This window comes from Neltuma alba, unplaced genomic scaffold, assembly GCF_004799145.2.
Source record: "Neltuma alba isolate B1F8T4 unplaced genomic scaffold, ASM479914v2 tig00012449_pilon, whole genome shotgun sequence".
NCBI lineage: Eukaryota > Viridiplantae > Streptophyta > Magnoliopsida > Fabales > Fabaceae > Neltuma > Neltuma alba.
Window position 1 is genome coordinate 4,448 of NW_021636928.1, and position 17,295 is coordinate 21,742.

General features: G+C 36.6%; 2 protein-coding genes across 2 annotated transcripts; one reads left to right on the forward strand and one right to left on the reverse strand.

The window, feature by feature from the left end:
* Positions 1-4,963: 4,963 nt before the first annotated feature.
* On the reverse strand, positions 4,964-10,153 carry LOC114727119 (probable mitochondrial-processing peptidase subunit beta, mitochondrial). The gene is made up of 9 exons (XM_028913842.1): positions 9,327-10,153; positions 8,423-8,587; positions 8,110-8,247; positions 7,862-8,013; positions 7,660-7,768; positions 6,979-7,077; positions 6,513-6,578; positions 5,375-5,482; positions 4,964-5,290 (listed from the first exon to the last, which is right to left on the reverse strand). The coding sequence occupies exons 1-9, from the start codon at positions 9,996-9,998 to the stop codon at positions 5,204-5,206; spliced, it is 1,596 nt and encodes a 531-aa protein (XP_028769675.1). The 5' UTR covers positions 9,999-10,153; the 3' UTR covers positions 4,964-5,203.
* Positions 10,154-11,764: 1,611 nt separating this feature from the next.
* Positions 11,765-17,034, forward strand: LOC114727120 (probable mitochondrial-processing peptidase subunit beta, mitochondrial). The gene is made up of 9 exons (XM_028913843.1): positions 11,765-12,543; positions 13,070-13,234; positions 13,401-13,538; positions 13,704-13,855; positions 13,928-14,036; positions 14,634-14,732; positions 15,200-15,265; positions 16,494-16,601; positions 16,679-17,034. Exons 1-9 carry the CDS (start codon positions 11,872-11,874, stop codon positions 16,763-16,765), a joined length of 1,596 nt encoding a protein of 531 aa, XP_028769676.1. The 5' UTR covers positions 11,765-11,871; the 3' UTR covers positions 16,766-17,034.
* Positions 17,035-17,295: the final 261 nt, after the last annotated feature.

Below are 17,295 nucleotides of genomic sequence, written 5' to 3' on the forward strand. Positions count from 1 at the left end.
TCCTCAATGCTCATGCCCCCGGTGACTAATCACCGGCCGGCACCGGTTCGAGAAGATTGTCGGAGAGAAGAAACTGGGATTGGAGATTTCTGGAGCTGAACAAGTGAACCAGTGTTGATCTAGACATACAATTAAGGGGAACTCATTAAAATAAAGTAACAGGTGTTTGAAACAATCAATAGGGATGCCATTTTTACTCCGTTTGAAAAAGTTTGCGTGTACTATTGAACTTATAAAAAATTTATATTGTTAAATGCGCATGAGGGAATATTTTATGCATAAAGTTGCATTTTAAGTCTAGAATATTATTTCTAGTTCTAATTATAAGACTTTATTTATAGTTTACAAACAGGTTCTTATCAAAATATGGGGACCGAAGATTCCGTTGACTTGGAAAGCAAATAACAAAACACACACACACACACAGAAGAGTTTCATCAAACTGGGCTTTTCTTGTCATGAAGTATATTGGGCCTGTTATAATTAGCCAATGACTCAGCGAATAGCCCAAGGCTCCTTATGAGTACTCCGTTCGGGGGGAGAGTAGGCCCGCATTTTGCATGGTCTCATATGTAGGCCCAATTTTGCACCTAAAAGCGTGCACCAGTGGACGGGTTTAATATAAAAGACTAATCCTTTATAACGTGATAAATCAATGTTTGAATTCTCAGTCAAAAATACTTACATTTAATGTTTGAGAGTGCCTTAAACAAAATTAATTACTATAAAAGAATATTTGTGCCTAGAAAAAAGAAACATTTTAGCATTAAGCAGAGTTTTAACCAATCCTTTCTCATTCAGTTCCAACATAATATAAGAAAGGATGTTGAGCACTGAAGTGTTGACTTCAGAAATGTTTTTATCCTTCTTTTGAAAAAATATATATGGTTCCTTCAAAAAACTGTTTTAAGGTCCCACTTAATTTATCAAACCAAAATTTATACAATCCTATAGAACACTTTAAAGCAAAGGAAAGATAAGTAGAGAAAGCATACACAAACTTGTGATGGCTTCGAATCATATACATAACTTAATGTGTTTAACTAATTTTATAATTTTTGCATTTTATGCCACAAAACTACTTTAATATATTTATCTCGGACTTGTACCAAAAATATATATTTATATATTCATCTCGGACAGAATTATTTAAAATATATTAAATCCAGTACCCGTGATTAAAAGCATACAATATATATCAAATTGAGAAATTAGCAGAAGACATTAGCAATGACAGTCATTACTCATTATGGTTATGAGAGTCAATTTAAATTAATTTCTCCACGATTAATTAAATCTTAATTACATATTATAATGAATATGTAGGGCATATTTGTATAGTTCTGCGAAAGCCACGCGCCACAAAATTATTAGTTTCAAAATATCTGGAATTTGAATCTCAGTATGGAATTGAAACTTGATAAAAAAGCAGACCAGTAGATCGGGTATGGCCATTGCAGCAGAGGCTTCAATGGAGCTAAGTTCGGGAGCAATCATCGGCATAGCTGTTGGCTTCATCGTGTTTTTCCTTATACTCGCAATATTGTGTAGACTTAGGAACTGTTTGGAATAGTTTATAAATAGTTTCTCAATCGTAATTTACAAAATATAAAATAAGTATGTGAGAAAATTTTGTTTTTACTTACGTAAAGCATGCTTATAAGTGGTTTTTTTTATTGCTATCCCAAACAAATCCTTACAATATGTCTATGCAAAGCTCATGTTAGAGATGGCAAAGACGATACCACAGATGGTGGCGGTGATGACTGCCACAGTAGTAACAACAACAATGACAATGATGGTAGTAGTAGCCACCACAGCAGTTATTATCACCATCACAAGAGCAGCTGCCACGGCCGCCACCACCACAGGGCCACCATGATCCCAGCGACCACCACCATGATGCCAGCCACAACGGTGGTGGCAGCCACGGAATGTGATCCATTAGCATCTTCCCCAACCACATGGTGGTCTATTAATATCTTTTCTTTCTCAACAGTTCATTAATTCTCTCTATTTTTCTTTTACAAGGCAAGAAAACTTGATTTAGATGTTCGTGGTAGATGAGGTGGCTAATGCCATGTCATCTTGCAATCGGTTTAAACATTCCAGTGGGGGCCTCTACCAATAGATCGTTTCTTCCTGTATGTCCTGTGCCTTTTTTGCCAACAAGTTTGCACAATGGATTGCATTCCGCGGTGTGTGATTGATGTTGATGTCCCAATCTGAGTAAGTTAGCTCCCGGATTTCTAGTATTTCACTAGGTAGAAAGTGGTTTGCACCTCTTTTGGTTACGATCAATCTAAGAACTTCAATAGAGTCAGTGAAGACCACAATCTTACTGAATCCTTGTTGTTTACACATTTGCAGACTCGTTAGTAAGGCCATTAGTTCAACTGTAGTCGGTGGAAGGACTCCTAGTCGTCCCTTACCAGACCTCCACATGCTGCCATCTACATCTAGTCTCATGACTCCTTCCAGTGGGGGGTCCAAGTTCCTTCACTAGTCATTGTGGATCCAAAGATCATATGTTGCAGTCTTCCTCTTTTCATAGTCTCCATTAGGTGGTGAAGTAGTGCATGTCTGATTTCCTTGGCTGAATACTGTTGCCTTTCAAGTACACCTCTGCATATGTTCTTCCAGATAAGCCAGCATGTTGTGATAAAGACCTTAGACCAAATCCGCTTTGCAAAATAGGCGTTTCCTGCTCCTTTTGATAAGTTCTCCTTCATCCAAAGTTACAAGTTATATTGAAAAAAACTAAAAAGAAGATTGGGATGCACAATGTTTATCTAGATTTCTCTGGCAATTTCACAATCTCTCAAAATATGTAAAGTGTTTTCCTCACTTGAGCACTCAAAAGGGCACTCTTCACTTGTTTGGATTCCTCTCTGTTTTCTAAGTGCGTCGGTAGGTAATCTCTCTTGAATAGCTTGCCATATGAAAAATTTCATTTTTTTCTGGTATTGGAAGCTTCCAAATTGTCTTTCACTAAGCTCTATTATTTGTGTGAGTATGTTTGAAGGTCATATTGTAAGCAGCTTTGACACTAAAATTCCCATAAGAAGCTGCTTGCCACCAAAATTTATCTTCCTCATTGCTACACGGTGCTTTCATCTTCTCAAGCATTGCAACAACTTCATCAAGAAAGAAATCTCTCCATTTGTGCACGTCCCAACAACCATTAGGGAGAATGAATTGGCTCACCTTTTCACCAGGAATAATGCTTGCTACATTTCTTTCTGCTAGGTGTATCGGTGGTATTTCCAGCGGTGTCCATAAATCCCACCAGAAGTGAGTTTGATTACCACTTTTAATCCTTCGGCCTACACCTTGATAGAACTGATCCCATACTTTTGTGATGTTGTTCCAAACTACAAAGGCGTTCTGTTTTTAATTCTCTCTATTTTAGAAGTCCTTTATATTGTATTTACATGTTATTCTCCCTTGTATTTTATTGGAAAGTTCAACAATAAAAGTCTTGAGTAGGTTGATTTTTATAATATGATATAATTAGATTGAAAGACCAAAATGTAATTTATTGATTATAGTTGGCAAAAGGAAAAAAATTATTGACTATTACATTATGAAAAATAACAATTTTTTTCCATTGATTTTTCTTCCCCTACTAGCATTCCGCCTCTGTTACTCATGCACAAATACATGAAATAATACCTCCTACTCTTAATATAAAAGTAAAATAATTAATTTAGAAATATTAAGAAAATTAGTTAAATTGATTAATTATAACAAATGTGTGGTAATTTTTTTTAAAATTACTTTATTTAATTATGTCCATCGGAACTAATTCTTAACTAGAAATCTTTAATATATACAATTAATATGAATACTTAAATTTTATATTTAGGAGTAAATCTAATTTTCAACTAGGCTTTATATTAGAGATAAGCTTTTATATTAAGAAGATGAGGTAGGATCATTTTACTTCCAACTATCTAATGGAAGACATATTCTTTTTAAACATGCACGGACACATATCACCCGCTAAAAAGTGGTTGGATTAATTTTTTAAGAGTGTTTTATAGAATACAAGGCAAGTATGTGAAAAGAGTTTATTTATTTCTATGGAATAAATTCCAAAGGTTACTATAATTGTTTTTTCCCCCCTCCAAAAATAGCAATTCATTTTCCTTCATAGACATGGATCATTGAAGGCTTGTTTGGTGAGAGGGAAACAGGTGAATAGAAACTACCATTAAAACCATCACGGTTCGGGAAAAAAATAGCCAAACATTGTAATTTTGCACAAAATCACTTTTAAATTGAAAACCATGATTGAAACCATGGTTTTTCATAAAATGAAATTTTTTTGTTTTTAAAGATATAAAACCATTCTTTGGGATATAAAAAATAAATATATATGAGAACAAATAGATTGAAATCCTATTTTGATAATCAAATTAAATATCCAATTAACTTTTATATTAAAAACAAAAAATAATATTAATTAATTATTTTTTCACATACAATTTCAGACAAAAATATAAATTAAAATCTATTTTTTATATAATTATCATATTAATTTATATCCTTCTTAATAATTTGTATATAAAAAAAAATTCTGATAACACCATTCAAACATCCTTATTTTATTAAAATCATTTTTTTCACAATCTATTCTTAGAATCTATTTTGCCAAGATCTATTCACAAAACCTATTTTTTTAAAATCTTTTCTTTAGAACCTATTCTTCAAACCATAATTCACTCTAAAACACCCCCAAGTGCAGATAAGGATTTGATCGACTAACTTTTAAGAATAATAATTAAAATTACAAATGTTCACATCCTTTGAACTCATCACGCCATCTGAATCTTTGACGTAATTTCTCCTAGCACACAATGACACAAGCCACCCAAACGTCTGAGAAAGGCTTGAACCAGGTGAGAACTCATGCATCTATCAAGAGTCAATATTAATATTGATAATTTTTTTTTAAAAAAAATGCCGGTCACATTGTAGCCCACATCCTCCTAATGTCACAATTACGACACTCAAGTGAGTGAAGATGGCATGCTTATTGTTTGCAAGAATGTTACAAAAAGGAAGGCCTATAACAATTAAATGAAAAATTATTGCCACGCCTCATCCAAAGGCATGTACGTAGTAAATTGGAACAAAACATTGGGCCACACCCCCTGTGCAGTCAAAAAGCAAAGAGAAGAAAGAAAACTACAATAAACTAATAGCGGTTCCAGTAGGTTCTGCGTCTGAACCAGTTGTAATCAGGCAAGCCCTGAATAGGTCCCATGGCTGCAATAGCTATATCCTGCAGTGGGGGAGCATTCCATGAACCATACATCCACAAGAATCACATAGGAATAAGTACGTTTCAAGAGATCTCAAAAATTACCTTGTCATAAATGAATCGGTTTGCCACACGTTTAATTGTGCTTGCATCTACAGCATCGATTCTAGCAAACAATTCAGCATATGGAATTCTTCGACCATACGTGAGTAACTGAAATTGATAAAATTTTGTGAATAGAACAATTCGTTAACCTTAAGAGGCAAAGTGCTGCCGCATAACAAGCTAGTCCCTATTGAAAAGCTGGAATACAGATTAACGACATCAGATCAGACAACGAAGGGTTTGACACAATCTTGCCAAAAACATCACACTCTCTCCCATTACTTTGTCATCTAACATGTATGCTATTGCAGTTACAGAAGAATCTGTTCATGCTTTCTAGGCCAACAAAAAAGAATCCAGTCATGTTACCCATGTTAGCTTGCTAAAAATTATGTTTCCGTTTGAAAATAAGAATGGTCCCTTCTACAATCCCATTTCTGTCCAACATAACACAAGGTAGATTGGAAACGAAATAGGAATTTGATAAGCTGCTATTTCAGTTTCACATCACATGGTATCTTGTGCATTACGGGTCTGATAATACATAAGATTCCATGGTATCCATGTTGACAGATGAAAAATGTCGACAGAAAAGATAGTGAGTGGTATCAACAGCAATCAGACAAAAGCTTTGATACTTGTTACTCGAAATGTCCATCTCTGGTATTACAGCTAAAATTCTTTTTTCCTTAGAACACCATGAAAATGTATGTGGCATTTCACATCAAACAATAGGATAATGTTCCATGACACCCAACTCTTATCATACTAATAGGAGAGGACCAAACCAAAGCACATCGGATATCAACTGACATCAAAACATGAATTTAGATGACGGTGCACTCAAATGCTTCCTTACTTAAAAATGTTTCCTAACGTTTTAAAATTTAGATTTACTAATGGAGAGGCTTGTAATCAGTATGCAAAGGATTTAGTTGCAGAAGGACCCAAACTACATCATTTTCCAATTATTCTCATGTCCATTACGACTGCAAGCAACTTCATTATCATTCAATATAATTAACCTTGATTCACTGATAATTGTACAAATACAGGTACTTTCCTTCCTTTAGAGTGAACCTTCCCCTTCCCATTGCTTTTATTTACAAGTAGTGTGAATAAAAATCTAATTACGTACCTGGCGCCCGATATCTTCAGCCACTGGACTGGTACCATCTATGTGCAGCAGCAGTGAAGATTTCAACTGAAATAAATACAAATAGCAGTCACTATAACTAGGAACAGGCTACAAGAATGAATTGCAGGTAGAGTCACATCAACCAAAGATTTTACGATAAATAAATGCAACAGGATCACGATCCATACTGCAGAAGAATTGAAAGAAGACGCAGCTTGATGATTTCAAAGGTATTTAGGGGTGTACTGAAGAATGTACATATGGGAAGATCTGATCAACCTTGGGGCACAAATGACCAAACCAAGCATGTGCCACAATCACATAATTTTATCCCTTTCAGATGCTACGTCAGGGACATACTAATCCATTAAGTATTTTGCATGTACTAAGCATCAGTGAAATTCCATTTCTCAACTCGAATTAGATGGACGGGGCATAATATCAGAAAACCAACAAAGGTTCCTACCTGATTACGAGCACGTGTGACATCATCTTCTGAAACACGATAAGCCAACTTGGTGGTCTCATACATTATTGCATAGGCCAAGTCATCCAAACAATCAGGCTGAAAGAATTGAAAATTAGAGATATGGTTCTGTGGGGCGGGGAAAAAAACACTTGAAGACATGAGGGAAAAGTTTATCGCAAAACAAATCAACAAATCAAATATTAGACACTGCACTTTATTACCAACTCAATGACTTTGTGTGTTGAAAAAGTGATTTTAAAACTTTCAAGGCAACGCTACATTCATGTTGCTTTGGTCCAAACTATGTTATGGAAACAAGTACTTAATAATGATACCATTTCAAACATCAAAATATCTTTTGATACGCTAGCACCTTAATCAACTTGAACATGCTGATATATAAAGACCCTGCATCATAATCTTCATATTTTCTACACTAAATCGTTGTGGAAAAAAACATGAAAATCTAAAGACGTTTTTTTGGAAAGGGGGTGCAGTATTTTGTTACAAGAAAGATATTTGATTTCTTATCCTCAAGCTTTAATGTAATTTTTTTTTTTTTGCCATCCTTAATGTGAATATTAATATACACACACAAATACGCTCATACGCATATATCTGTATTGTGCTCTAGCATATTTTAATCAGTTTCAATACCAAACCTACATGACGACTCACCTTAGCAACAGCATAAACGCCAAAAAGACCAGTATCCTTATAGTTGGTGTTGAAAGCCATCATGCTTTCCGCAACTTCGTTAATGCCAACCCGTTGTGCCAACTCAGAACTGTTCATGCAGTTAAAATTTTCTTAGCCCAGGTGTCCGTGAAGTTGAAATATTTACTTTAAAAAAGAAAAAAAAAATATTCAGGTAACGTACCCCATATGTTTTCCACCTCCTGCTGTCTTGTTCCAAGAGCCCAACATAGCCTGCATGACCATAAGGGAAATGGAATCGGGATCTGTCCACGCTGCTCCTTCAAAAGCCACTGCAAATTGTGCGAGGGGAATATCATCATCAATCATTCTAACCTGTATCACGGCAGTAGTCAAAGGAAGTTGTTATAAAATATTACTATCACTACACAGTTAGATGTAATGTACTCAGCTATGTCTATAGATTCTCACCTCAGAACCAGTAAAAATAGCTGGTTCTTTTGCCACTAATTGAGAAGCAGTAGTGGGATCCGCTGACAACTTTGTGAATAAATTTTTCACTTGCTCAACAATATCTTCATGCTTGACAGCTCCAGATGCAGCTATAACCTGAGAAAGCAGACCCAAACAGAAAACAGGCATCAGGCTAAATACCACATTCCAGTACTAAATAATGATCTGCGTGGAAAAAAAAGTTACAAGATAGCCATGTCTCCAGCAATGCTATGCGTCCACCATTAACAAGGTCGTACATAGAAATAAGAACTCAGGATTTCAAACATACCATCCTGGGAGCTGTGTAGTGTGTCTGAATGTAGCTCTGTAAATGACCTTTGGTGATTGTCTTAATGTTCTGAGCAGGTCCAAGAATAGTTCTACCCAAAGGAGTGTACTGGAAAGCTGTTGCATGCAAATGGTCAAAAATGACTTCCTCTGTTTGCCCCTCAACCTACCAGTGGTTCCGTGTGATAAACAAATAAACAAATTAGAAAATACGAGTAAAAGATAAATTTACACAACAAAGTGGATCTTATATTTAGGACTGGAAGAGTACAATACAATTCAACTCTGTCCAACACTACATGTAAGAAGCTAAGAAAAACTTTGCAAGCATAAACTACTAATTTAGAGTAGTTCATTTAGCCGGAACAAGATATTACAACAGTAAAAGAGAAAAATTCAAAAATACTAGAAACAGTTACTTAAGCTGCAATGCCAAACACAAAAATTAGAACCCGCTTATTCGACTATTATCTTATTTTGAAGAAAAAGATAACCGTTTTAGTATATAATATAAAGTTGCAAAGAGACACCTCAACAAATAAACAGCATATGGAGCAAAGCGGGAAGGTTTTTAAAATTTCATGCTACAGGAAGTACAACCAACCTCCTTTGCAGCAAAAGTCAAAACCTTGTTTTTAATCCACAACAAGAAGAAAATTGAATCCGAAATATAAACCGAAAAACACTAAACTAACCCATCAAGCTTATGCCTTTTTGATCCTACGAGCTTCAGATTTAAAAACCACCAAGTCAACAAAATGACAAGCTTCACACACGATCAATTATTTTCCCCCGCAACTAGCATAGACAAGAGAAAATAGATAACATTTACCAATTATTGTCTGAATTTGCTGCAATGAGCTAGAATACTGGCTCAATTCTACAACGAAAAGTAATCCCATTACCTCTTCCATTTCCCTGAGTATCACATCGCGCTCCCGACTGATTCGGTTCTCATCAAACTTCGAATTCTGCAATATATCAGACAAAATATCAAGTGCCTTAGGAACATCCTTATCCGTAACCTTGGCATAATAAGTAGTTTGTTCCCTCGATGTGTAAGCATTCAAATGCCCACCCATATTCTCAATCTCCTCCTCCAGCTCGCGAGCCGTCCTCTTCTCAGTACCCTTAAAGATCATGTGCTCAAGGAAATGTGCCGTCCCGTTAGTCTCCTCGGTCTCAAACCGCGATCCTGCGTCAATCCAGACGCCAACTGTTGCTGTTTTCGCGGCAAGATTTGACTCCGTGGCCACCCGAAGTCCATTAGGAAGGGTGGTAACCCGAGTTTCGGGTGCAGAAAGAATCCGAGTATGATCCGACAAGGTGGGGCGAGGAGACCCGTATTTGAGGAATCGTGGGTCGGGGTTTTCGAGCTGCGTCAGTTTGGATTTCACAGCCTCAGCGAGCCGGTCATAGATCATGACATTGGGAGGAGGCGGGGAAGGAGGGGCCGAGGGAGTAGCGACGGCCGGAGAAGATGATGAGGATCGGACGGCCTGAAACGAAGATGAGAGAGGGGATAAGCGACGTCGTTGCGATCGCCAAGCTAGGGACAGAAGGTGCTTGAAGGCCATGACTCTGTGAGAGACTCGCCCAGTGGCACAGCTGATTAGGGTTTGAGTTACGCCACCGAGAACACAGAAATAACTGGGATCGAGCGTAGGGAGGAGAGAACCCGAGAGACACACAGGCAGCAAGTTTCTTCGGGAAAAAACTAGAAAGTAAAACTCACATTCGCTCGCTCTCCTTTCGGAATTTCGTTGACCGAAGACCTTTCAACTTGTAGACAGTTTGTGTGGGGGAGAAGTACCCAAGTGAGAAATGAAAATCTTTCACAAGAATAAAATGAGATGGCCAGAAAAAAAATTTTCACTTCAGACCCAACTCCCATTAGTATTATTGGTTAGACCTAATCCTATCGATAATTAACATTTAATATTAAAAGTTAATATAATTTTTAGTTCTTTAAGTTTACTCTTATTTTGACTTTGATCCCTCAGGTTTTAAACTAGAAATTTTAGCTTTTTTAAGTTTCTTTTCATTTAAAACATTAGTCTATATGATTTAATAAAGATTTGAACTATTTTGCCTTTTGAGGGATCAAAATTTATAATTTGAAACTTTAAAAACCAAATCAAAATGAGGATAAATTTGAGGGACTAAAAATCATATTAACCTAATATCAATCATCAAATATGTTAATGAAAATATGACAAATATATCTTGCTGGAAGAAGTAATGCTCGCTTTTCCAATTAGAACAACAAATTTTACCCCATTTGGCAGAATTTTGTTGTTTTGTTGAATTAAATTTTTTGCTTAATGATTTATTGAGTGTTTTCATTGATCTTCATCATGTTTTTCAACAAGGCATCACATTGGACTCTTTTAGATTTGATTGCTATGGTTAACAATGATGCAGATATTATGGCTTTTCTTGCGAGATTTTGTCTATTTGTGGTTTGTGATCTTACCTTCTTGTAGCATAATGAAGGTGAGTATCATTTTTTGTGAGTGTTCGATGGTTGTCCCCAATAAATCTAAGTATGATTTTTTTTTTTTTTGCCAAAACTTACAAGTATGATTTTGGGATACACTAGGTTGTAAACTGATTTTTATAAGACTGGTTTTGAGTATAATTAAAATGTAGAATTGAAAAGTGGAAACCATAGTTTTCCCCCCTTAAAATCGTAGTTATCTCATAAGTTATATGACACTTCCATGAATGCCAGAATCAATTATCAACCTAAAATTTTGTGATTAGCTCATAGGTCACCAAATGTTTCTCTTTTTTTTTTTTTTTCCAATTTCTAAAGTAAATTCAACTATTAGATTGGTGGTAGAATTATTATGGTTGCAGTGAATGTGATGATTGTTGTTAGAATTTGTTAATATATTGTCTTTTTTATTGCATATTGTAACATGTAGCCATGAATCGTTAAGAGGAAGAATTAACCTTATTTAACGTCGCATTTAAAATCACTTATAAATATTTTTATATAAATTAAAATAAAATTCTTTTTATATATTTATTTTTTAAATCATGATTAAAAAATTATTTATAAATATCAGGGCAATTGGTTGAGTAGGATGGATTTTTCTTCTTGTTGCGGTGTCATTTTTTGGGTTATACCCAAGATTTTTTATTAAAGCCTGCTCTCTTCGTTTTTCTCCTCTTCAACATTTGTTACTTTTTGATGAAATGAGTGGAAATTTCGAATAACCAAAAAAAAAAGAATAAACCCTAATATCGGTAAATAATAAAATATTTTTTAACGTATCCAACACTTTAATATTATTTTCATTTTCATTTTCAATTGGCCTAGAAAAACTGACACTGTTTTCTTCTTCCCTTCGTCCGTCCCATAGTCCAGACACCCTCACCTGGATACTTTGGCTTCTCGCCTCTGAAACCCTAGCTGCACCAGGGCGAGCCTCGTACTGAGCCATGGCGTTCAAGCACCTAATAACCGTAGCTCGGCGTTCCCAACGACGTCGCAGCTCTGCTCTCTCATCTGCGTACCAGACCGTACGATCCTCATCATCCTCCCCGGCTGTTGCTACCGAGCCGTCTCTTCCTTCCCCTCCTCCTCCCAATGCTATGATCTATGATCGTCTTGCCGAGTCCGTGAGGTCTAAGCTCAAGCAGCTTGAAAACCCCGACCCGCGATTTCTCAAATACGGGTCTCCTCGCCCTACATTATCGGACCACACTCGAATCCTCTCTGCACCTGAAACTCGTGTTACTACTCTACCTAATGGATTACGCGTAGCTACGGAGTCTAACCTTGCCGCGAAAACCGCCACTGTTGGTGTCTGGATCGACGCAGGATCACGGTTTGAGACGGAGGAGACCAATGGGACCGCACACTTCCTCGAGCATATGATCTTCAAGGGCACTGAAAAGAGGACGGCGCGTGAGCTGGAGGAGGAGATAGAGAATATGGGCGGGCATTTGAATGCTTATACCTCGAGGGAACAAACCACGTACTACGCTAAGGTTACGGATAAGGATGTTCCAAAGGCACTTGATATTTTATCTGATATATTGCAGAATTCCAAGTTTGACGAGAACCGAATTAGCCGGGAGCGAGATGTGATCCTCAGGGAAATGGAAGAGGTAGTGAGGATTACATTTCATTGTAGAATCGAGCGTGAATCATTTTTTATGAATTTAGTAGCTCTTAAATGTGAAGTATGTGGGATTAAATTTCAGTGGTATTGTAAAGGCGTGTGCTTGATGATGCCGTTGAGAAGTATGTCTAGGGTTGGTTTGTTTATTTTTTCATCTCTCTAGATAAGTTTTGTATTGTTGAGGACTAATTACAAGGTTTTGACTTTTACTGTAAAGGAGTTGGGTTTTTTCTTTACGTTGCTCATAACTTTTGACAACCTTCGCACGTCTCATTTTATTGGGCTTGGCAGATTTTCTTAGCATATATCTAATTCTTTCTTTTTAACGTTCCTGTATGTTTTATTTGCTAAAGTAGTTATCTTTTTCTTCCAGATTATATATTATATAATTATATAAAACGTGTAATTTTTTATGCTAAAGCAGTTATCTTATTCCGTTTGATTTGTACAAGTTAAGTTTAACTTTAGTCTTATGTATTCTATTTTTTTCTTTTACATGGAGCTGCCTATAGGTTGAGGGGCAAACGGAGGAAGTTATTTTTGACCATTTGCATGCAACAGCTTTCCAGTACACTCCTTTGGGTAGAACAATTCTTGGACCTGCTCAGAATATTAAGACAATCACTAAAGATCATCTGCAGAACTACATTCAGACGCACTACACGGCTCCTAGGATGGTATGCTGAAAATCTAGGTTCCTATTTGTATGCCTTCTTAATGATGGATCCATGGTATTTCTAGGTTTGATTATCCTTTATCTTACTTGCTATACAGATTATTACCTAGTAACAGGATATGGCGGAAAGCCTGAATGTTTTTCCCTTTTTGGGCTTTCTTTCTTAGGTTATAGCTGCATCTGGAGCTGTCAAGCATGAAGATATTGTTGAACAAGTAAAAAAGCTGTTCACAAAGTTGTCATCAGATCCTACTACAGCTTCTCAATTAGTTGCAAAAGAACCAGCCATTTTTACTGGGTCTGAGGTGAGAATGTATATGTTCAGAACATCACATCTTTACATGTGTTGATATAATAACGAGTCTTATCCCACTAGATGGTGTTGGTTACATAAATTGCATGACGCCATTGTGCCTTTACATGGTTTGATAGTAATATCAATTATTTGTTTCCTTTATTTTGTATTACAGGTTAGAATGATTGATGATGATATTCCCCTCGCCCAATTTGCTGTAGCTTTTGAAGGAGCATCTTGGACAGATCCTGATTCCATTTCCTTGATGGTTATGCAAGCTATGCTGGGTTCATGGAACAAGACAGCAGGAGGTGGAAAACACATGGGGTATGTCACTTGAGGTTTTCTTTTTCCAAATAATTTGCCCTCATACTGAGAAGATTCTAACTGCACGAACAGTTCTGAGTTAGCCCAGCGGGTTGGCATTAATGAAGTTGCAGAAAGCATGATGGCTTTCAACACCAACTACAAGGACACAGGTCTTTTTGGTGTTTACGCTGTTGCTAAGGTGAGCAGTCTTGTAGTTAGTTCTTGTTTTGGAACTTGGTGATATAAACTAACAGCATAACTTGCATTCGAGTACATGGGAATCTTCAGGACGAAAAACCTAATATCTTCCTTGCGTAAATGAATTTTTGTTTATCCTCTTGAAGTTTTTAACATGTTTAATGCATGACTATCCTTCTTGCACCGGATCCATTTCATTAGGAAGTATAGCCGTCTCTTCTCTCTAATTTGTAAACAGATGGGAGAAAATAATTTATGTTATGTGGTGACGATTACCTTCCCCCCCCCCCCGGCGGTTTTTGGGGGCGGTGTTCGGGAGAGGTGGATTTCTAACTCGTATGATGATTTATATAGTTATTCACCCCGAACTTGGACCCTGGAGGAAAAGAATCCTTAAGTTATAGCTGAGAATGTCAATACACTGTGTTGATGTTTGAAGCAGTAATGCTTAAGCTGTAAGGAGGATACTTTGTTGGGAATTTTCTTGACATTTTTTCTTCCAAAAAAGATGTTGACTTTTTTTTTTAAAAAAGAAAATCTGATCTTGTATCTTCAGTTCTTTTGACAAAACTATATTTGTAATTTTAATATCTTTCAGCCGGATTGCTTGGATGATTTGGCTTATGCAATAATGTATGAGACCACCAAGCTGGCTTATCGGGTTTCAGAAGATGATGTCACACGTGCTCGTAATCAGGTAGGTGCCAAACCTGTGTTGACCTTCCATGCTTGCATCCATTTCCCCTAGTTCTACTGGTAAATTAAATTTTGCTTATGCTTGATTCACAAAAGATCATGGACTGGGTGAGATAAATTATGACAGATGTTCTATGACTGTGGTGCATTTGAGAAGCTTGAATTATACATTTACATAGCCAAGGGTTTTGTTAGTGAGGATGTATGTACGCAGTCCATATATTATCTTGCTCAGCAATGGCTTCTGCTAGACCCTCAAGGATATTTAGACATTTTAATTGTTACAAGTCTCAGTTCGTATCTGAAAACCTCTTAAATCTTCATGCCAACTTTTCGTTTAATTCCCCTTCGTTGTGGATCTTGATCTTTCTCACTTATTTGTTGCAATATCTTTGATGCAGTTCAACTGATAATTCATTTCTATATCTACTCCTGGTTCAATAGTGACTGTAATTTTGTTTGTTTCAGTTGAAATCTTCACTCCTGCTTCACATAGATGGCACAAGTCCAGTGGCTGAAGATATTGGGCGGCAGGTACATTGGATCTTCCATATTATTATTTTACAAATAAGAACAGTGGGGAAGGGGAGAGTTCATAGTGAACAGGAGGAGTTTAATTGGTGTCCGTTTTCCATTGAAAGCCTAATCATACCTCATGGCAACAAAGCTGCTGGTAATGAACATGGGAGTAATTGGAAAATGGCAACTTATATAGCATGGTTACTTCTGTAACTGTTACTGAGATATGGATCGCAAGTCTCGCCGTTTTAATTCCAAAATTGAAATGCTGGGAAATTTTTCAATTTATGAAGAATTTATTACACTGGTCTCCATCGTTATCCTAGATGTACATGTTTGCGACTTTGTTATCCGAGTTGATAATTAGTAAAATTGTTTTCGGGTTATTTATCTCATGTTGTTGGAAATCATATTTAATATGCAATTGTTTGCTGCAAATTATATTTAACATTTGATCATGCTCAGGCTTTAATGCATTTGTTTGTTGGTTTCTCAGATTATTGTTTGGGTCATCGTTTTAGTGGCTTCTGAGATGATTTTGATTAGACCTTAGTTCTTATTTTTGTGCCTTTTCCTCTCTCAGAGGATGCGGATTTGTCCATTAATTAGGTCTTTTAAGATGCATCTGTGTTCCTATTTTATCATAACCTGGAATATTCTGGTCTCTCCATGAATGTAACTCTGTTTCAGGCTTAAATGATTAGAGTATGAGCATCAGTCTCTGGATTCCTTTAAACACCAAACACGGACACTCTGAAACTTATGGTATCTTATACCTTGGTGTTCTAAACCATAGTATGCAATATACCGTGTAATATCACATCACAGTTCTTTTAGGCCCCCCATACGGATGAGAGGCAAGCCTTTGGCCTTAATTAGTATCCTTCACCATAGTATAGAAGTTACCATGGAAGTGAAATACCAAACCACCTTTATTTTAAAATTACCTTCTATTATGCGTGACAGAGATGTAGTATAATAGATATTATTTTCATTTTCAAATGGAGATAGTAAATTTTGTTTTCTAACATAATGTTAAACATGCTACATCACAAGTAACCAGGGAATTTGCGATGTTGGTGATATTGTGTCAAACCTCTGATTTTGTGATGTCTGGCTTTTTATGCATCTCAATTGTGACTAGCTTGACATGCTGCATCATTTTTATCCCCGGCACTAAGATCGTAATTAATAAACATTGAATAATCAAATTGCTATATTCACGAAACTTCATCAATTTCAGTTGCTCACGTATGGTCGAAGAATTCCATTTGCCGAATTGTTTGCCAGAATTGATGCAGTAGATGCAAGCACAATTAAACGCGTAGCAAACCGATTCATTTATGATAAGGTAACGGTTGAAATCTCAATTATTCCTGTGTGATGCTTCCAGGTGTAGTGGCTCATGGCATTCTTCCCCCATTGCAGGATATAGCTATTGCGGCCATGGGACCTATTCAGGGCTTGCCTGATTACAACTGGTTTAGACGCAGAACCTACTGGAACCGCTATTAGTTCAACATTGTGGTTTTCTTTCTTTCCTTTCATTCAACTCCATGGGAGCTTCTGCCTAATGTTGCTCTAATTTACTACTGTATACATGCCTCTGGTTAGCGGCATTGACAATCATTTTTTATTTAATTGTTGTAGGCCTTCCTTTTTTGTAACATTCAGGCAAAAATAAGGATGCCATCTTCACTCTCCTGAGCGATGTAATTGTGAATTTGTGAGGTCCTTTCATCATCTGCCTGTACTTGAAAATGATACTGGCTAAATATTTGCAAGGACCCGTGTTAAAGGCACCCCCTTCCCCTTTTCCCCCCCAATTGGCACTAAATTTGCTCATCCAAAGTTTGGAGGAGATCCTAGAGATGCGAAAAAAATCAATGAAGAATATTTCCTGTGGAGTTGTGACTTTCTATCATATTTTGAATTTCTTGTGGAACTAACGGGAAAGTATAACCTAAGAGGCTAGTTTCTGCCCAAAAATATAAACTAGTAGGCTAATAGCCTGAAGGAGCATAGATGAACAGTGCGTATTGCCT